This window comes from Strix uralensis, chromosome 1 (genome assembly GCF_047716275.1).
Source record: "Strix uralensis isolate ZFMK-TIS-50842 chromosome 1, bStrUra1, whole genome shotgun sequence".
NCBI classification, from domain to species: domain Eukaryota; kingdom Metazoa; phylum Chordata; class Aves; order Strigiformes; family Strigidae; genus Strix; species Strix uralensis.
The window spans coordinates 101,579,331-101,600,324 of NC_133972.1; the positions used below are offsets into that span (position 1 = coordinate 101,579,331).

A 20,994-nucleotide genomic window follows, 5' to 3' on the forward strand; every position below is an offset into this window, starting at 1 on the left:
GAATTACACCATATTTTCATGAAGTGTCGCTTTGCCTGCTAATACTTAGTTTCTTCTGCTCTCCAAAGTATGTTTCCAAGTTTTTGAAATGTAAGTACTCCTGTAAATTGTACCCTAATCTTCCTACTGATTTCATTTTATACAAGCTGGTATTCTTCTCCATTATGTCTTGTATTCTTAATAGGTGAGCAGTAACTATATTCTAGTGCACTGGTTTACAGTGTTAAATACTTTATATTGTATAATGTTGTTCCATGTGAAAAGTGCCTCATAATCAGTAAATATATGAATTATGAGTGATTTGACCTGTATTCCAACACAATGTGAAATCCTAAATCCCTGATTCAAAAAGTTTCTGAAAACTCAGGGTTAGATCCATAAATATACTGATGTAATATGTTTTTTATCATAAAATTTCATACGAAATACCTATGATTCGTCAGCTTGATGGGACTGATCAACAGGCCTGATTAGGTGGTATTTGGTTGGGTTTTATTCTTTCATCAGTATGAGCTGAAAGTAACTTCTTTGACATTAGGAATTTTATCCTCCCATACTCTGTGAGTGATAGTAGAGTATGTGTATCAATTATCCTTAGTACAGTTTCTAAGAATAATCCCGTTCTACTAGTCACATGGAGAAACGCACGTAGTTGTGTTAACTGGGATTGTCTTCCTTGTTTAGCATTTACATACTTACAATTCAAAGCAAAATAATCCCATGGCTATGCTTCTGAAGTCAGACACTGAGAAAATGCTAGAGCTGATGCCTCTGCCTCCAAAATACCCAGTTCTCTGGGTTTTCATGTGTTAAAGAATGTATAGTCATCTAACTTGCAGAAGGTGTACTTTATTTGGAAAATGTCAAGTGCAGTAGGTAGTAGGGATGGTATTAGCAAAAAAGCCTCATGTTGAATTCTTTTGCATTGCAGGAGTACAAACGCAAGCTAGCCAGAGTGTCCCAAGTACGGAAAGAGCTCAGGTCACGCATCCAGAACCTGCCTGATCTCTCGCGACTTCCCAACGTCACGGGCAGCCACGTACACTTACCGTTTGCAGGAGACATCTATAGCGATGATTAATTACAAGAACATCCTTCCATAACCTCTACTTTTCTGTGAAATGAGGGGTAGGTCAGACTGATTGGTACTCTTGTAGTATTATTTTTGTATATTGTTGGAGAGTGTCAGTAAAAATACTCTAATAATTTATAAAAAATGGTTTAAAAAGTTGATTTGTTTACTATTTTATTGGCGAGTGAACATAAGGGTACATTTATAAAAGTGGCACCTGTGTCTATTACATTGAAGAATGGGTAATTATCTTATCTTTTGTAAAGATTTTAGTTGGGTGCCCTGTAAAAAAACATCCTAAGATTTTTCTTACGTACCCTATATTTAATGTAGATCAACATATAATCAACACATACTTCTAACTCAAGACATTTCAGTTGCTAGTGAGGGAGTGAAATATGGAAACCACAAGCTTGTGTTTGCAAGAAGGTTGATGCAATTTAATGCAAAGTTAAAAGTGATCTTACTGTCCATTACATTTAAATTACCCACTCCCAAACCAAGTCAGGTGGGTTTTTCTGAAGTAAATGTTAGTAACCAATTTTGTGTTGGGAAACATAGATCATATTACACTGAGCAGATCTTTAAATGACTCAAAATATTTCAGTATTTTAGTATCATTTAAAAGTCAGGGTAAGAAACTATACAATCGACCAGTTTAATTATGTTTCAAAATTGTAACTTTCTTTTCACAGCTGCTTAGTTTCTAAATTGAGGGACCATTCACTTGTACTCTAATCCCTTTCTGGAACATCCGTCTCCATCTAAAAAGGTTAATCCCAGAAATGTGAAGCCATTTTACAGCTTTAATTAAATTGAAAGGTCATTCTCTAAATTGTCCCAATTGTTAAATGTCCATTATTAAAATTTGACAATGCTGTGTACCATCCATACATGCAGTAACACGATAATGCAGCCATGCTGTACATCCTCTTCCACTGAGAAACCCCGGAGGCCAGCATGGGCTTCCAGCCCCCCACCTCCACCCAGTCCAGCAAACATTTCTAGATCTTGATTGTCTTTTCTCACAGAACAGGAGAAGACAGTTCAGGCCTGCGTATAAGTCAAACAGTAGAAAATTATTGCTGAGTGTCTGTTTTTAAATAAGTCCTTTGCATGGCACAAATGTGGTATTTGTCTACAGGTAGCTGAATTTGTGAAAAGTCCTTGTTACCGTACTATGCACCAGCTTTTAAGTTCACTTAAAATCTTAAAGATGCAGACAAGCATCTAGCAGATTGCCAGAAAGTGTAGGCTTTTCAGTCAATTGGATTTAGACACATAATTGTTGAGGAGTGATTTAAAAAATGCCTACCTTTGGCATTTAGATGACCTTAAAAACCTGGGCTGCAAGTGTTTGAGTTGGATATATCATTGGAGTATTTAATGATTGCATTTTGTTCATGGCTTTGCACTTGTGAGGCATTCTTTTGCATCAGTTAAGTTCACAGTTTACAAGTATAATACTCCTTTCTCATGAAAGCAAATTTTTTTAGAAAAATTTAATCTTCCTTTTCAAAAACCACAACAATTCAACAATTTCACTCCTGGACTATTTTGAAGATAGTGATCTGTCACTTGTTATTGACTTCTATAGGGCTAATCGCTAGAATACTTGTTGGATGTGAATAATCTTTCTTTTTAAAATAGATACACTTGGACATAAGCACCTCGGTCCAGTTATCTTTTCTCAAGTTGCCATGAATTAGATCTCAGTAAGTAGGGAAAAAAACCCAAAAGATAAAAATACAAGCTGTTGACATAGCATTCCATAGCATGCAATGTAGACTACTAATTCCATCGAAAACTCTGACTGACAGATAGGAATGTTGGAAATAGTTCATCAGAGCTCACTAGCTGTCCAAAGATTTTTAAGTTTTGAGTGGCAATTTTCCACTCCACAGGAAAAAAGAGCTAACTATAATGATTCCAGAAGAGTGTTTCTTCAGTTTAAGTCTAGTATGCTAAATTGAATAACACTTACTGGCATCTTTTCACCATAGATTCTTGATAAGAATGAATGTTCAGGTACAATTTTAATGTTTTAAATATTTCTGTTCTAGTATGCTAAACTCAGCTCATAAATTCTTATATACATGTATGTGCATTACAGTTGCAGTTAAAGCTCAGTCTTGCTAAAGAATAGCACCAAATTTGTGATAAATAAACAGCTTAAACTATTATGAATTAAAAAACAAATCATAAAACAAGAAGGATAAATAGTGAATTCATGGTTGAATCCCATCCGTGGAAAACTTAAGGTTTTGTACCCAGAGGTGATCATAAGTGCAGTGGCATGGCTTGTTTAGAGTGCTTTGAAGGATCTGAGTCTTGGATACTCAAAACCATAGGGAATTAAGCTTAAACAGTCTTTTGCTACCTTAATTAAAAACAATTATAATAATAAAGTTGAATGCTGAATTTTCTTGATCTCTCAAGAGTATTAAAAAAGACATGACACTTCAGTAGAATTGTTTTTCCTATTCATAACTCTTAGTGATAATGTTGCTTATATACAGATACTATAGAACAGATAAAAGAATGAGGAAAAATCTCAATTTCTTGATATATGTAAGTTTTAATTTTGAGAGAGTGCTATTTTCTGAATATATTTTTCTTTATTTTACTGTGAAATTGTTTACTTCAAGGAATATTTCATAGCTGGGTTTTTGGAAATGATCCCTCAACATTTGTTTGGAAAAGAGGACTTGTGGAAGGTAAAGGTCACTCTTACAGCAGGTGTCATATATTAGTGGCTGAATGGTACATTGTTTTTTATTTATGTAGGAAAGGCATCAGGTATCAACTAGTTAGAAGATTTATATTGTAACTGTAATAGTGTAGCAGGAGATGACATGGTACAATACAAATGCAGCCCTGTAGTATCAAAAAATACCTCCAAATTCTCAGGTTCCAAAGCTTAACATACATACTTCTGACATCTCAGGAAGAAAAGAGGCTGGGTGGGGAAAGGAAGGATGCCTAGGAGCTGAAAGGGAGATCACGCCTGAGTGGAGATACAAAGCAAAACAAATGTCAACTTTTGTAAAACAGAAGTTACAGTGTGAAACTGGACAGCACAATGTTTTAGCTGTGGATGGGATTATACAATGGAATTGCTTTAGGGTGTTAGCACCCTGGGAAAGAAGATGTGTGGGTGTACCCTGTCTGTCTCTTCTAACATGGTCTGACTCTACTCAGTCCAGAATGCCCACCCTACAAAAGGCACAATTATAAAATATCTGAACATTTTTAATCTAATAATAAAAGAAAAATTATTAGATCATTTGCTTCACTATATTGCACTTTTATTGAGCATTCTCTGAAAAAAGCAGAGATTCCTGCAGCTCTTTGCCATATGAGAATGCTTACCTTGGAGGTCATCGGGACTGCTTTTATATTCTAGTGTCTGCAGGCTCAAGCTGTGTTTTTTGCAGAATGTTTTGAAAGATATCAGGAATATTACCCCACTTCTGTGGTTTTAAAAATAAATGTGAAGTCCTTAGTTACAAAAATTACCATTCTTAGAAATTGTGTTTTGTTACTCCTCTTGAAAATTAAACTACAGCCTGCAGTAACATTAGCTTGTCTGTTTCACTGTTAATGTTTGTATTAATATATTAAAACACCTCAGTTAATCCCTAGCAACACAAACCAAACTACGTGCTTATTATGTATTTTACCTGAGTAGTCTTCTGAATGTCGAACTGAGAGCTTTTGTTACGATAAAATTACATTCCTGTTTACCTGAAGTTTAACAAGACAATGTGTTAGGACTTCCATAGACTAATACTGCTCTCACAAGTCAGCGGTAGCTCAGTCCGGTACTTCAATGATGACCCAAAATACGTATGTAGGATGCAGCAGGCACCTGTGCAGATGACCACGGAAGACATAGAAATCATACACAGGCTTGTTTGGCCCTTTACAGAAGAGCTGGATTTCAACCTTTTGAAACATAAGCAAATAGATTCATGGATGTGGGGTTTTTTCAGCGGAAAAATTAGTGAACTAGAAAACCAGCACGTCTAAAATTTCGTGGTTATATTTATAAATATTTAGGGCCAGTTCTGCTCATTACTCATGCATATAATCACAGTGACTATTCCTGCAAGTAAAGAAAGCAGACTCAAATGTAGTGTCTGAAGTGGAATTTTTTTTTAATGAATGACCAATTTTGTCTCGACTCCTATTTCAGTGTGTCATTTATCTTGATTAAGTAGTAAATCTCTTCCATCTTGTTATTTAGAAATCTAATTCTGATTTCATCTTTACAATATTTAAAGTATCCTACTAAGCATGACGTTTTTGTGGGAATTTGCAGAAGTTCAATAACACTTGTTACTTGTTTGCAACAGAAATAGACTCATTTGTTAAAAGCTAACAAGAAAAGTTTGAAATGTAAAGATGTTTCATTATTGTGCTTTTCTGACAGAACATGTAATCCTTGTGTAATTTATGTCCTCAGAATAACACCTGTATGTATGCTCTTTCATATTTAATAGAATAAAACACTGTTGTAAAAACATCATTGAAATCATTGTTTATTGCTTGCCTACTCAATCTCATGGTGTGAAATGGCTTTAATGTAAACTGCTTCCTATACTTAGGAGTCAACCAAAATCTCATAATGATGCTGGGGAAATGGGCGATACTAATTTTGAAGTTTGTCACACAAAATATAAATACAGGGAGTAATAGTTTTCACTGAGGAAGCAGTGCATTAAAAAGTCTGAGGTCATATCTCTAGAACTACAAATTTCTTAAAAAGAAATATTGTTCATATACCATCTAGTTTGGCCGAAGTTTGTGTTTCTTCAGAGGCAGGGCTGGGTGTGAGGGAACCAGTTATACTATGCCAGCTTGAGGTTCCTGATACTCAAAAATAGGAAAATGGCTCAAGCTGATGTTTCAAAATAAAACATGCTTGAGCTGGTTATATTAAGACCCACTTTGTGACATTTTCAATATATGGTATGATGCTATTACTGACAGTGATATACATACCATTGCATAAGTAGAATTTGTATGAGCTGGGAAATAACTCTCACTCTGTATTTAAAGGCCTGTACACAGAGGTGTACACTAAACAGAGAACCTTCTCGGTCTTGCTTTACAAAGTCTGGGTGAAATTCTGATTTCAGTGGGGCCATTTCCTCCCTATGGAGTTGTTCTTCCAACTCTTCAAACACAAACCAGTAATGCTGCATGGCAGAGGTTTGGCGGGGACACTCGGCAATAGTCTGTTTCAGCCGATAATTAACTTGCAGTGTCTCACCAAGTACAGGAATGTAACATATTCAGAAAGGAAGAGTGCATCAGACGCATATATATGTGTGTGTATATATATATGTATGTATATACATATATACGTGTGTCTCTATATATATGTTTTTCAACACTGATTCTGTGAAAGTCCAGTAACAGAAAAAGACTCTATTAGAGGCTTAGAAATAACATAAAAGCACTTCAGATAGAAAGTACCAACACTTATTTCTGCCCAGCTTTTTGAAGCACACTCATAAAACAAGGAATGGCACATACTGAATGATTTTTTTTTCCACACTGAAGTCTGATAGCTTGCAACAGTTGATCCCTTATAGCAACACATCTGGACGTGTCTGACAACTCTGGTAATTACAAAGAAAAAGATGGTGTTTGGAGCATGACAAGAATCTGTCTACGTTAACAAATAGCACATTGCAATACTAATATACCTGGAGTACAGATTACCTGAAGCTCAGTGCCTGCCATCCACAATACACTTTTTGGAGATGGGTACTTCAGACCAGCTCTCCTGTGATCCTGTAGCTAAGTTGCCCATTAGCCTTCGCAGCACACTGGTTGTGCCCCAGATCATGTCTTTTATCCATTATCTGTAGTTTTATCCAAAAGGAATGTGACTTGTACTTTGACACCACTCGGTACTGCGTAAAAACCACAGTAAACAGGGGCAATTGGGAGACCTGCTTCAAAAGCATACTCTTGGCTTGATCTAACACCTTAATGTTGGTGTAAAACACAGCAGATGCCCATGCTGCATTCATGTAAGCCTCACAGGAAGCACACCACTAGTCGTGGATGAAGGTATCTATTGATCTGTCTATCATCTCACATAGTTATTATTTAATAGCAATTTAAGATTTATTAATGGTGTGAGGCAGATCAAAGGTTAAATTTTAGCAGCACTTAATGGTTGATTGATTTAAAGATTAACAAAGTGATTTGGTAAAATATTAAAATAGTGACTTGATTACAGATTCCTATATGACAAGATTCACACTAAATTACTATAAGGTATTCTGAATCAAAGTGTATATACAAGACGTACACACATACAGCACAGAAATATTTGGATATCCAGTGAAATATATAAACATCCACCCTCATAAATGTAATCGTGCATAGTGAAACACATAGATAGGTAAAGAGGTGGATGGAAGAGGCTAGCCTATAGTTAAAATTTCCCTTTCCTCAAGTTTGGAGCAAATACTCACAGTGCATTGGTATTTCACCCTGGCCTTCCATCGGCTTTCTGGGCAGACAATCTTCAAACTGCGAGAAGTCTGAGCCTGAGAGGCATCCCAGCTCAGGAGAGATGCTGGTCACAGCCCACTGCGATCCAGGAGAGCTCAAAGGGTCTTACTTGGGGTTGCTATTTACAGGATCTGAGATAACTGACTTCAGTCCAACTCGGATGATGAAACACTCTGGTACTTTCCAACAGTTGCGCAAGTTTTGAAGTTCTAGTATCATCCCCTCTGGGCCCCGACACAGGTACAGATGTATTAGGCTGTCAGGAGGCAACTGATTGTCATTACCATTCCCAAGCAGGAGCCAGGTATGTCAAGGGGCTGCCTTAATGCTCTGGCCCACTGCCTTTTGTAATCCATCTTGGGTTGGTATGTGGCCCGGGGAGGGGTGGGGGGGAGGAAATCGCACCAAGCAGCCCAGGAGCAGGGGGCTGCACCACCACAAGTACCTAATGTGTGTACTTTTAATACAAACATTTATTAAGAAACTTGTTTTTCAAATACTTTAGTATAATGCACTTTTTCCATCGACAAGACTGAAGTATTCTTCCAGAGGACTGGAACATAAATACAGCAACAACAGGTGAATTAATGCCAAGTTCTACACTGGAAAAGGTCTGTACTTTGATCAAAGAATAAGAGTTAATTTGATCCTACATGTACGTAAGAAATAAGAAACAAATGGCAGTGAACCTTTCAAAGTTATGGGGTACAGGAGTTATAAAAAGGTTACGTGCCAATCTTTGAGATTGTAAGTAGAATTTGCAACAGACTATTCTCCCCTGCCCTGGATTGCTTTCAAGTCTGACAACTTACTTGCTCATCCTATTCCTTAAGCAGTGTTGAGTCTGAATACACTTAAAAGGAAACTATTCATTAGAATACAAAAAAAAAAGTAAAAGACAGACCTTTAAAGCCAAGCATTTAAATGTTTTTAACTGATTTTCTTTTCAGAGGGGAAATCTGAAGCACAATTTGCAGAACTGTCACTGCAGGCTATAGGCAGGGCAGGCTATAAACTCAGTCCTGAATGGTGACTTTCTGCAGTCCTTTCTCACCTCTGTGCTGAATTGAAAATGTAAAATCTGACAGTGGAGACCGCTTTAAGCTTGACAATCATCTGTTCACACCAAAATACTTCACTACTGTCCAGGGCAAACCTAGTTTTCCAGATTGAAGTCCAGGAAGCAATTCAGAAGCCTGGTAAAACTGAAAGACATTTAGGAAAAAGGTTCTCTACTTTGTCATTTCTGAACAAGACAACGGTAACCCATTTTGGTAGCACCTGAGCAACTGGGAAGGAAGCATCCCCTGTTCTTTATGACTCTGTCACTCTAGTAGCAGTAACAAATCAGGGTGCCAACAGCAATCTATCATGGAGCCATCAGTCAGCACTGAGAGCATCCCACATTACAGCACAGTCTTGTAAGGCTCTGCGTTATCCTGGATCAGTATTCGCCTCCAGTCCAAATCAGAGAGAACATTCTTACGAAAATGAAGAAACTTAATCAGGTGATACACTGGTTTATCTCCCTTTTTATACGAGCGCTGCCTTAAAGACTAAGTTGTTTTGGAACCTTTGTAAAGGCTGTGCTAAAATTACTACGGGTATCAAAAGACAGCGACACTACAGGACAGTACAAGAGACCCTTGAAAATACTGTACCTACAGAAAGCACCAGTGAAAGTGTCTTTGTTTTATTCAAACATGCAAAGCAGGGATGAGATCTTTCAAACTCTGTTGTGATGCATTATCTTAAAAACAGTCAGAGAGTGAGGAGGAGCAGACTGCAACCTCCCCACCCCCAAACCGCTTCCAGGTCTGTCACCTTGGTGGACCCACTGATGGATCCAGTATTGTCAGCCTCCCCAAAGGACAGATCCTGGCTGTTAATTCCTGGGCCACTAGAGACTGAAAAACATGTTCAGGATTCCCAAGCATATTAGACTGGCTGTTTTCCCATCTCCCTCTTGCAGACAGTCAGGCCCCTTAGAAACAGAGCTTGCTTCTAAAAGATACGGTCTGTACTTTCACAGGGTACATGCTGTTAGGCTGAGTTTTAAAGAAATCACTTTGTTGATTTACTAAAACTGGAAGAATACTTATTGCTGTAATCTTTATTACTTTGAAATAACGTAATAACTAAAGTAAAGTCAAGAAGGTTTTCAAATCTGCCTTCTGGCTTCGCTCTTTTTCTTCTAGGTTAAGCATCCGTTTTAGCTTAGAAAAGTGAAATTTGGAGTTTCGGGGAGTCTTGGACACAGAGCTGGTTGTTGCCTGTCCGGATACACACGTTCTGAAAAACAAAAGACTCAAATGTCTTAAAGTGAGGAATCAGAATTAATGTAATGTAACTATGAAAGTGCATATATAGAATTTGAGTGAAAATTTTCAACATAAACAGTGTATTTTCATATGGAAGTGAGAAGTCAGAAGTGTAACTTTGTTATGCAAATTTTAAGCCAGACATTTCACATTAATGACAAAAACATAATTGGGCATTCTTTGCACACAGTCACTTTTCATTAGAATCTTTGATTTTAAAGGTTGAAAAGTTAAAATCGATCTCCTCAATCAAACCACTGAAGAAAAATACTTTGTTATCAATTTAAATTTTATTAAGTGGCTGATCTGAACTCAGCACATGACGCCCTTTCCCAACGAGGTGTAATACATTCTACTCAGCAAAGTGCCTCTTTAAATAGCAGAGAAACAGGTACCTGGGAAGTGATGAGGGACTGTTCCCTTTAGATCCCAACCTACTGCAGCTTACAGGTGTCACTTTGTTTGCAGACTGGAATTTTACATCAGGTGTGCTCAGGCTAGATTTAATACTTGGAGTGCCAGAAGTTTGTGTCGTGGTAGTCAGAAAATCCCTGCTTTTACCATAATGTCTTGTTGTTTTGTTGCATGAGTTGCAAGTAACCAGCTATGGAGAGAAGAAAGGAAATACCAACCATTCTTTCAGTCTTTCCACCTTCATGTTATAAAGCATTGAAATAATTATTCAAACTATTCTCCAAATATCATGACACAAATTAAATTTTTGCTTAAGTGAAACATGACATCTTAAAAAGCAACACATACTTTACACCTAGTATTTTCATTCAGGCTTCTTAAGCCAAACACATCCTATGGGTTTATCTAGAAATTACTCCAATCCCCTAGCAATTAATTTCAGGAGACCCGTAACTCTGAATGTGATGTTGTACAGTGAAATATGGAAAACAACCCTGTCAAAACAGAAAGATGAAACAGCACCTGAACTGGATGTATGATATCCTGAGTATACACTAGGGGTATCTGTATTTTGCTAAAAAACATGGCATACAGTGTGATCTAAATTCATTAGCATATTCTACCCCCGATGAAGTTATATTACGCACTTTGCAGGGAGTCTTGAGATAAAATATTTAACTACCAAACTCTCAAAAATAGTCATCCATAACTAATAACACAAGTCTTAAGTGAACAAAGAAGAGGCTTTCTATCAGTGTAAAAATACTTACTACAGTATGGAGGAGGTTCTAAGCAAAAGGCACTTTCTCTTCTATTTATTTACTTCTAGGCTGAGGGGAACTTCCAGCAGCAGAGTATGTTGCAGAGGTGCATCAGAACAAATAATGTCAGACAGTCACAGAGACTGTCAGGTATGCCTAATATCCCTTACTGCCATGGCAACTACTGTTATTAAGAGACATAAGAGTAATACAGACAGACAACTTTTTGAGGCACACAATTACACAGACTGAAAAACAGTTACATGATGTTTCTGGTTAAACAAACATACTCAAAAGAATGTCACAAAAATGTCTAAGAAGTTTTGAAAACATCTATACCAAATCATTCTTCAAAGTGTGTAAATTTACCTAAATTCAGATTGCTTAGAAAGCATTACGTTTAGAAATGCTGAAATGAAACGTTTTCAGTTAAGTGTTTTGACTGTCTCTAGACATTATTTTGTCAGTCTAAAAACTAAAAAAAGAGAAAAATCATTAACTTATACAGCTCAGGTATTGATGTATTTTCAGTTCTTCTAAATGAAACTAAGATGGGTAAAGCATCACATGATGATTTATCACCCCACAGAATATAAATGGAGAACACCTTACAATGCAGGAATTAGCGGATTAATCATAGCACTGTACAGCTAGTTTTCATTCCCTGAAATGCACGTGCAGTTAACTCCAAAAATTTTAAAAGCCCTGAAATTGCTTCTGCCGTGAAAAGGCATATAACATAGGAGCTTTCTCAAATCAAGTTCCACTTGCTAAGGTAGGAGAGAGGCACAACCTGACACATTGTTGCTTGGTTTAATTTTCAACCACACTCAAATTTTCATTTTCACAAGTCTCAGGTATTAGATTATAGGGATTTACATTGCTAATTTTGAAAGCTGTCAGCTGCTGTCAGTATTTTAAACACTTAAGACCAGAAATACTTAAATCATAATCCACAGCACAAATGCAAACAGAACAGAGCAGAACACAAGTGCAGCAAACTGTAATTACATCCCAAGATTAGAGTATTACCCAGAGTTTAAACTGGACCTATTTAAAACTGAATTTTAAACTACTCATATGAATGCACAACATGTCCTACAAACCTCTCCAGCTACAGAATTCCATAGGACAGTGTTCATCAGTTGTCTAAAGAGACAGTTCTTAATGTACACTAAACGTTTTTGATCCCAGAAAAATAAAGCAAAGACTCCAACTTCTCAGATGCCCTTTCTGCTGCTCAACTATGATCTACAATTTGGAGAGAGTAATATCAAAGGTGCCTTCCTAGAGCGCCCTACTTTGTCCTGACAGCTGAGAACCTCTGTGATACCTCCTCAGTTTAATTTTGTGTTATTGACTCTTTAATAATTTTTGGTTTTGCAAATTTTACTCCCCAAACCAGCAGACTTTCATCTGAGAAAATGCCAAGTGTGCCAGCAACTGCTGGGCTCAATAGGGTGCTGTCTCATTTATTAAAACATCCATTCACATAACCTGTTTTAATAGTAGTGCATGCCTTGGCAACACTAGATTAAATGTCTACTATTATTCTTCAAATAATAGTAATTAGTATAAAAAATAGTAATTAAATCTTACATTCCTGATTAACTTTAGTAAAAAGAACTGAAGCCCCAGGAGCAGCATTAACTTGTTTAAATTACCTGTGTGGTTTAGCTTTGAAAGATCTCCTATAAACAGAAATATTCAGACAAATGTAAGAAATTCAATTCGTACAGAAGGTAACAATAACCTGATGTAGCCGTGAGAGCCTACTGAAATAAATGAAGTAAAGCTTGTTAAGTTGAGCAAATATATTTTCACACAACTGATAAAACCGAAAAAAAATGACAATCTATCAGTCACTCAAGCTCTTCTTCAGAGCTGAAACAAAGGCAGTAAATGTCAAGCTACGCATACTGGCAAAACCAGCCTGACTTCAGCCAATGGCATATTTTTCTTACCAGGTGTATTTTTGGGTATTCTTAGCAATGGATTTCTAAGGATTCTAATGGCTTTTAGGATCTACATGGCTGTATTAAGGCCCCGCATCTAGTAGAGTTGTCTGGTCCTAGATCTGCCACATTCCTAGGAAGAACAGAACAGGCAAAAATCTGCCACTCCTGCCATTTTTTGCAGAGCTATGGAAATGACACAGTAGCTGACAGTGGAAATACCAGAGCTTCCTGGCAGGAAGATATTACTTAATTTTCAGCCAGATCTTAGACATCTGCAGTCCACCCAGAGCGCTGCTAAAGAGATCTAAAGGGAGGGCAGAGCTGTTTGCGTAGCTCCTCTGACATGTGGGATTGTGTTTGTTTTTTGGGGGGGAAGCTTACTATTGTTGTCATTGTCTTTATTGTGGAGGACAGATTTTAAAAATTTTGATTGCGAACAGAATTTATCCCAAAAGAAAGGAAGAGTTATATGCTCATGACAAAAGAAGTGTGTAGGCATCTTTTCTTTTTTACGCCACTGAAAGGTTTCAAGGAAATATCAGCTATTTGGCAGTTCCAAGTAAATATCCTTACCAGAACACTTCTTGACTCCCTGTACTTTTTCAAAAGCTTCGTCTGTTTCATATTAAGTTTATGGCTCTTCGCTTCCTGTTTAAGAACCTTCTCTATCTGTGGAGTCACTTTCATCTTTGGTTTGAGACGCACCCGGTAGCTATCAGGAACCAGGAACTGGAAGCAGTAAGGACACACCCTTTCTAATCCACATTCATTATCTACAGATTAATAAAAGAGTGAAATGTAAATGAAATAATTACGTTTTACAGGCAAACATTAAAATCAAATGTTTCTATTTTAACATTATCTAGGTAGATGTTTTTGTTTCAGATGCAACTAGAACACAAGAAGAAGTTGAGTGCCAGTACGTGCACCAGCATGTGCTCAGCTGAGCACAATTCACACTAAGTTTATGCACAGCATAAATTTAGACAATACGTAAATTTTCCTGAAAAACTGCAATTCCTTCCTGCAAATCTTTAACGACGGAGGTTCACAATTCTACAAGGTCCTCCATGCAAGCACACTCCGTGGCCAGGTCAGTGACACCAAAGCCTTGTAAAGCTCTTTTTCCTCGTTACAAGTGCATGAAGAAGACAGCAACTCAGCCTGGGACGAAGAAATGCTTTGAGATAAATTTCAGACCTAATACTGAGAGGCACCCTCCTGTATCTGCCCTGTTCCTTTGGGCTGCCAGAGCCGGACACGAGCATCTCTCCCTCAACCGCTGTGGACGCACCAGGACCACGCTGTCTGGCCAGCCCGTCACTTCTGCCCGCGGCGCCGAAGCACCCCCGGCACAGTTTTGCAGGGGCAGTGCAGGGGGAAGAGGAAAACGGAGGCTCAGGGAACGCCTGCGCGCCCCTGCCCGCCCTCCGGCCGCCCGGGCAGCCCCTGCGCGCTGCTCTCCCACCGCCGGGCACGCTGCTACGCGGCTCCCCTGGCGGTGGCCGCCCCGCCCCGCCTCTGCGGCCTCCTGCCGCCGGGCCGCAGCCCCGGCCCCGCCGTCTGCGCCCGGGACTCCTCACTCGCCTCGGGAGTTGCGGAGCGTCCACCTGCGCGGGAAAAGAGCACAGCGTCACGGCGCGGCCCCGCCACGCGGCGGCGCGCCACAGCAGGCGCGAGGACAGGGGGCGGGGCCACCCCCGTGCGTCACCGCTAGCTCCCCTCCCATCCCCTCCAGCCGCCGCGCGCCGTCCCTCGCCGCTTCGCTTCCCGCCTTCCCCCCCCGCGCCCTTCCCGGCCCTGAGGGTCGCCGCGGGGTGCTTACAGCAGGAACCGCGCCTGGCCCGGGCAGGCGCCCGCCAGCCCCTCCGCCGCCACCTCCAGGAACCGCCGCTGCCGCCCCATGGCGCTCCACGCCCGCCCCGCCGGAAGCCGCCGCCAGCCAGGTCCGGCGGCCGGGGGCGGGGAAGGGAAGGGGGCGGAGGGGAGGAGGGGAGGGGGGGGATGTGCAGCGTTTCGCCGGGGCCCGGCGGGTCCCCGCGGCCGCAGCATCATGGTTCCGGGCTCGGACGGGCCCGCCGTGCCCTGCACGGCGCACCCCGCGGTGTTGGGCCGGGTCAGGGGGAAGGGGCGCGGCCCGTGCCCGGGGGGCGAGCGGGGAGGCAGCCGGTGCAGGAGCAGCCCTTGCTTCGCCGCCGGGGCGGGCTGCCTTGGCGACGGCTTCGTGCCCGACCGGTGCCCGGGACGCCGGGGCGGGGGTCCGCTGGGGCCGGCAGCAACGGCTGCGCGTGTCCGTTGGCGGAGCCGCCGTGAGGGACGCGGTGGCTTGGCCAGCGGGGGCTGAGCGGCCCGCGCCGGGGCCGTGAAGGAGCGGCAGAAAGCGATGTCCGTGCTCAGGAGCCGCTCGTGTCTTCAGCGTGTTAGCAGCTTTTTTTTGTGTGGGGGCAAGAAAACTTTTACCTTAGGGGACAAAAAAATAGATTTCTCTGTAAAGAGTTGTCACGTGAAGAATTCCAACCCGCTGCTCCAGAATGCCGCTTGATGTTCAAAAGTGCTGAACTTCAGCTACCTCCCGCTCTATTTAGATGCCTTTTTATGAATTTTGGCAGCTACATGCTTTGCTTTATCGCTCTGCAAATGTGCTCCTATTAAAAAGAAAAAAAAAAAAGAAAACCCACAGCTTTTCAACGTTTGATGTGTGTTTTATTAATTCCCTCAGCCCCATTCATTTGCTAGACATTCTTCCTCTTTGATCTATTGGTAATGGTGTTCATTTAGGAGAGGTGTTCATCTGAGCAGCCTTCAATATTCTATCAAGGAATTTGAATAATTATTTCTTATTTTCTAACATGGAGTAGCCGAGGGCTTTAGAAGTAGAAAAGCATGGGAAAAATTGAATTTCTGGGCTTCCTTTAATAGAAGAGCTTTACAGTGCAGTCAATAAAGCTGGGCTTGTTAATGAAATGTTCCTAATAGCTACAGTTAGGGCCTCTGCTGACTTTATTTTTTAATTAAAAATAAATCTTTCAATGGACCTTTCAATATTACATTTTTTTGTTGCCAAGTTGCTGGCTTTGTTCGTGATAGTTTTTGTGTGAACTCTACCTTTCCTGAGTAGAAGAGCAGGGACGTCATATCTGTTCAAAATACAACCACTGTTCATCAGTCAACAGATTTTTGGCAAATGAAATATTCCTATTTATTAATAGCGGTGGAAAAAAAAAAAGTATTTTTTGAACACGAGTAAGCAAAAATAATTTCAACAGTTTTTGGGGGGTGGGCTCTTTTTATCATTTTTAACCATGTTTGCCCCCTAGGGGACTTGGCTGCAGAGGAGGAATGGTGAGACAAGATCCTGCCGTGTTCTCTCCCAGCCTCTGCCTAGCAAATGGAAAATGCTGGGGATTTTCCTGTTGTCTGGAGCTGGGACCTGACTCCTCCCTGACCCGGGGAGTGGTGCGGGCCGGCCAGAGCATTTACACCAGCACCTTGGGATAACTTTTTTTTTTTTGGTGAGACCAAGTGCCTGAGTGACTTGGTTAACAAGCCCTGTACTGTAGTAATGAAGCGGTGACTAACACAATGCAAAAGATTCATTTTTATTTCTCTCCCTGCCTCCCCCGCACCCTTACACGCTTCTTATCCCCACTTTTTTTCCCCCTCAGTCTATTCCAGCTTGTCTGAAATGCTGCTGCATTTTTTTTTACATTAGTTTGCTGGTTTCTCTTCGCATTATAGATCATCTTTGTCTGAAAAGCAGTGCAAACAGCACCTCCCAGTGCCATTCATATCCTGTGTGTCATGTGTCTTGTCCCAATACCTGTCTCGTGAGGCAGAAACCATGTTTCTCACGTTAGGTGTGATGCTGAATGTGCTAAACAAATAAAACTCCAGAGACAAAAGGAAAATGACCAAGAAACCATGGTCCCCAATTCATGGCTCTCTACGAGCCCCTTTCTGCAGAGCTCCCATGAAAAGTCGGTATGTCAGTGCATCCAGTGCTGGCAGGACCAGACCCTTAAAGCCAGATAACTCTTGGTTCCCTGGTACAATATTTATGGTATCAGTGGGGTGAATTCACCCGCATTTCAAGGCAGAATGCATTTGTCTCTACTTTTTCCTGGCTTTTGTTCACCCAAAAAAACACATTAGCAAACCCGTGTTACTAACTGCTTCCTGCTTCTGTTGTTTAGTGTTTTGTAGCTACCACGGCTGCCCAACAAGCTGTAAATCTTGCCTGGTGTTTTGTAACAAAGGAAAAAATAGAATGATTTGTGTTGACTTTTGGTCATCGTGTATCATTATTGATTTGAGGGAGGGCGGTGTAGGAAAGCGTACGTACTGTGTATCTGCTGCTTGCCAATTCTCCAGGAAGGCGGTGTTAGCTAGCAGTCAGTAGAGGGCAATAGAGAAATACAGTTTGTGATACCTAAAGGATTTGAAGCACTGATTATGTGTTTACAGAAAAGAAAAAGAAGAAAAGAAGAGCCAGGAGGATAGGTTGTTCAGTTTACTACTGGAGACCTGACTGTGACAGACCACCAAGAAAACAAAATTTTCAAAGAGAGCAAAGAAGACCTTCTGCAGCATCTGTGAGTCTCTCCTTTTTTGTTCAGAGTTACGTAGGATAACTTAGCCAGAACTTATTGATGGCTGCATGATCAGTGGACTCGGGAATGGACTGGGAGATGCGGGAAGGCACTCTTTGGAAGGAACAGAAGAGGAGGCATTTCAAAGATCCTGCAGGTGACTGAGGTGAGCAAACTCACAGCTTCTCTTTCAGGTGAGATAATAGGTGTTCAGTCAGCTGTATAAAAGTCTTGAGAAAACTGAGTGATTGAAATTATATGAGAATTTTGCTTTTTCAGGCATGCTGGTGCAAGACTAATTTTATCTTAGGAAAAAAGGATAGGGATGCTACAAGGATAAGCATTTCTAAGCCTACGTTATTTTGGAGACATGCTAAAACTGGTGACTTGTTTTATGTGTAATATTTTACATTAGAACTGTTTGAAACATGCTCATCATTTTACAAGGTTTATGTGCTATAGTTCCAAGACTCGTTTACAGAGAAATATATAAAGAAGATGTGACCATCGTTGTTCCTTTTAGAGGGGATTTTTGCTAAGCTTTTGGACAAATGTGACTTGGAGGTTTGGAGAAATTTATTAAGAGGTTTTGGATGCATGGTGGGAGTGCTGTCAGATTCTTCAAAGGCTTTATTATCAGAAAGATATGAGAAGTGATAATAAAGAATATAGCAATAACAAAAGGAGTTAAGCCACAGAAATCAAGGGGCTAACAGAGGGTTGGGAAAGCAGAAAAAAACCCAAGAGACTAAGTTAGGAAATAAGCATATGAAACACTTTTCTATTGCCAAGATCTCAGCTGGTGTCACCATAACACTTGGAGAATATCCTCAGGATGCTGGGAACCATTAAAGCAGTACAGATTATCAGAGGATAAACTTCCACTTCAGCTGCCACTGGTACCAGAAGTGACCAATAAGAAACGTTTGGGAAATGAAAGATGAAGAATTGAAGTACTGACATTCTGGGGATATCACAGAGCAAGTGCAAGGGTATCTAGAGGTCAGACAGTACCCATCTGAAACATGACAGGCTGATAAATAAAAGAAATGAATCATATTCTAAAACATACCATCAGCTTTGAAAAGCTAATTAAAGGAAAAGTTATCTAGTGTTCCTCCTAAGCCTGGATTTATTTTGTAAGTGGTATGACAGGTAAGGCTACGGCACACTGATTTATCTGTGCTTTGAGTGCCAAATATGTAAAAGATTAATATGAAGATTGTTTGTTTATACATTGTTTAGAACACAGCTTCCTTGCAGTATGTACCTGAGGGAAGTGAAAGATAACCTATATAAAGCATGTCACTGTTTTGCATGGCTTGGCAACATCTATCTCACAGGAAAGAGACTCAATGATATCAGAATCCCCCAGATCTTGAAAGCTACAAGTTCCAGTTCCAGTCTTCAATTTTTTCTTCCTTTCATTACATTTCCAGTACTCTAGATTTTCTTGTATGCCTGCAAATGCATTCTCTCAAAAGATAACAGAAATGAAAGATGGTATTGAACAAAAACCTCAGAAACATAGCTGCAAGTTTAACGAAATCCCTACTTGTGTACCAACTCTTCTTTAAAGCGGTCTCTGGTAGCAATTATTAGTTCTTTATCTAAAATGTGAAGCTCTAAGGCAATAAACATTCTCTTATAGCTGATACCTATTTTCAGTGAAATTAGCATGATTGCTTGTTGGTGTTTGCTGAAGAGTTTTCTTATGGGCCATATCTCTACAGATATAATCAAAGGGATTTTTGTAGTGGGGAGCCACACGGGTCAGCAGCTGGGGTTGAGAAATGGGAGCTAATACTAGTTCAAGTCCAGGCTTTGCTTTGCCTCTGTGTGACTTTGTGGTACGTTAGGCCTTGTTATGGTCAGCTTATGAAGTGGCCAGCCTGGCATCTTGCCCAGGCTAAGGGCTGAGCTTTGAATGGCAAGCTGCAGATGTACAAGGATGCCCTCCTTGTGTAGAAGTTATGGGAAAGGCCATCGTCTAGTTGTAGTGTCCTTCAGTGCATAGGCAAATACACTCCTAGGCCAGTTCTGGATATGAGTCCTTGTCACCCTGAGTCATAAGAAACTATTCTTTCATTTTCACTCACGAAACAGCTGTCTAAAAATGTTGAAATCTCAAGCCAAAGTTCCACCTGTGAAAAAGATGCTGCTAATTAATGTGTTAATTGTCATGTAAACCTCTTTGCTTAATGAGATGTGAGATAGCCCTACTGTTAGGAATATCGGTGTGCACAGGAGTTTGTCCCAAGCCCTCAGGGTCATTTATTGCTGTGCTGCAGCACAACCCAGGGCTGCTACTTCAGCCTCCTGCCAAAACAGGAACATTTCACTTTCTGATGAGTCATCTGGGTTTCACTCAGATCTCATAAGGTTCCCCCACCCTGTTCTTCTTTGCTGTATAGTCCAGGCCCTGCCCTAGAGGCTTTGCTTTCCCAGCCAAAAGATGGGGTGGAACCCTCGTCAGCAGCTGTGGGGGTCATTCCTTAATTAATTTGAAGGGGACTGCTAATGGATGATGAGGAGCATTTTCTCTGTCACTGGAGCTGAACATGCAGCATTCCTAGCTTTTTCTGGCCTGGAGTGTGGCAGAGCAGTGCTGGCAACTGAGTCAGAGTTTGCCACACGCTGTGCTAAATGTTACCTGCATCAAGACAGAAAGGGAACTAGGTCAACCAAAGCAGGCAGCTGTAGATATTTTCCATATTGGCCATGTTTACTTGTGAACAACATGGAAGAGCTATGTGTTTCAGAAAAACATTTCTTGCCTTTTTTTTTCTTCTGGTGCAAAAAAGAGATAGGGGAAGTCTTCATTTTTTATTTCTTCTTGCTTAAAATTATTTTCTTTTCCTTTTAATTCTAAGGTGGCACTGGTTTGAGCATGAGGTTGGACTAGATGACTTCTAGAGGTTTCCAACCTTACCCTGTAATTTCAACACTCATGTTGTTATTTTGGATTCTTCCTGACTCCAAATTACCTGGGAGAGGAAAAAAAAAACCATGACTATTTTAAGATAATTTTCTTTCCCCTCTAAATTATTATTTTAATTCATTTGAAAATGGACCAGAGAGAATGAGAAACAGGTACTTCCAATAAATAACTGTCATGAAATAGTTCTCTGCATTTGTTGGTTTCTGAGTTTTGTGTTCCCGGGCTTTGTCATGAAACGCTTTGGCCATTATTTTCAGGCTGCTTAACAGAATTGGTATTATGCAGAAATTTAGTCAGCTGAGGGCTAAACCATTTGAGGGCTGTACTCCCTGCCACAGTTGAAAAGTATCTTCTCACACCTGTTTATAGTACCCAAAGTTGGTGTCATGTCTGAGAAGCTG

General features: G+C 40.4%; 2 protein-coding genes and 1 long non-coding RNA gene across 3 annotated transcripts in view; 2 read left to right on the forward strand and 1 right to left on the reverse strand.

Annotated features, from left to right (window-relative positions):
• RPRD1A (regulation of nuclear pre-mRNA domain containing 1A) overlaps positions 1-5,600 on the forward strand; it is a 45,145-nt gene extending 39,545 nt beyond the window's left edge. Inside the window, exon 7 of the mRNA XM_074875255.1 lies at positions 932-5,600. Within this exon, the coding sequence (XP_074731356.1) occupies positions 932-1,081 (150 nt within the window). The 3' untranslated portion in view covers positions 1,082-5,600. The remainder of the gene's footprint in view (positions 1-931) is intronic.
• Positions 5,601-8,064: 2,464 nt separating this feature from the next.
• Positions 8,065-15,023, reverse strand: RMP24 (ribonuclease MRP subunit p24). The gene is made up of 5 exons (XM_074875303.1): positions 14,889-15,023; positions 14,651-14,673; positions 13,637-13,836; positions 10,326-10,534; positions 8,065-9,901 (listed from the first exon to the last, which is right to left on the reverse strand). The coding sequence occupies exons 1-5, from the start codon at positions 14,966-14,968 to the stop codon at positions 9,748-9,750; spliced, it is 666 nt and encodes a 221-aa protein (XP_074731404.1). The 5' UTR covers positions 14,969-15,023; the 3' UTR covers positions 8,065-9,747.
• Positions 15,024-17,576: 2,553 nt separating this feature from the next.
• Positions 17,577-20,994, forward strand: part of LOC141946092 (uncharacterized) — an 80,657-nt gene continuing 77,239 nt past the window's right edge. Inside the window, exon 1 of the long non-coding RNA XR_012629720.1 lies at positions 17,577-17,818. This is a non-coding gene — a long non-coding RNA (uncharacterized LOC141946092). The remainder of the gene's footprint in view (positions 17,819-20,994) is intronic.

Excerpts from the sequence above, each read along its gene's own strand:
- RMP24 (XM_074875303.1), bottom strand. The coding sequence starts at position 14,968 with ATGGGGCGGCAGCGGCGGTTCCTGGAGGTGGCGGCGGAGGGGCTGGCG. Across the intron at positions 13,837-14,650 it reads GACGCTCCGCAACTCCCGAG|ATAATGAATGTGGATTAGAA; the intron begins GCGAGTGAGGAG and ends ATTAATCTGTAG. Across the intron at positions 9,902-10,325 it reads AGTCCCTCATCACTTCCCAG|AACGTGTGTATCCGGACAGG; the intron begins GTACCTGTTTCT and ends TTTGTTTTTCAG.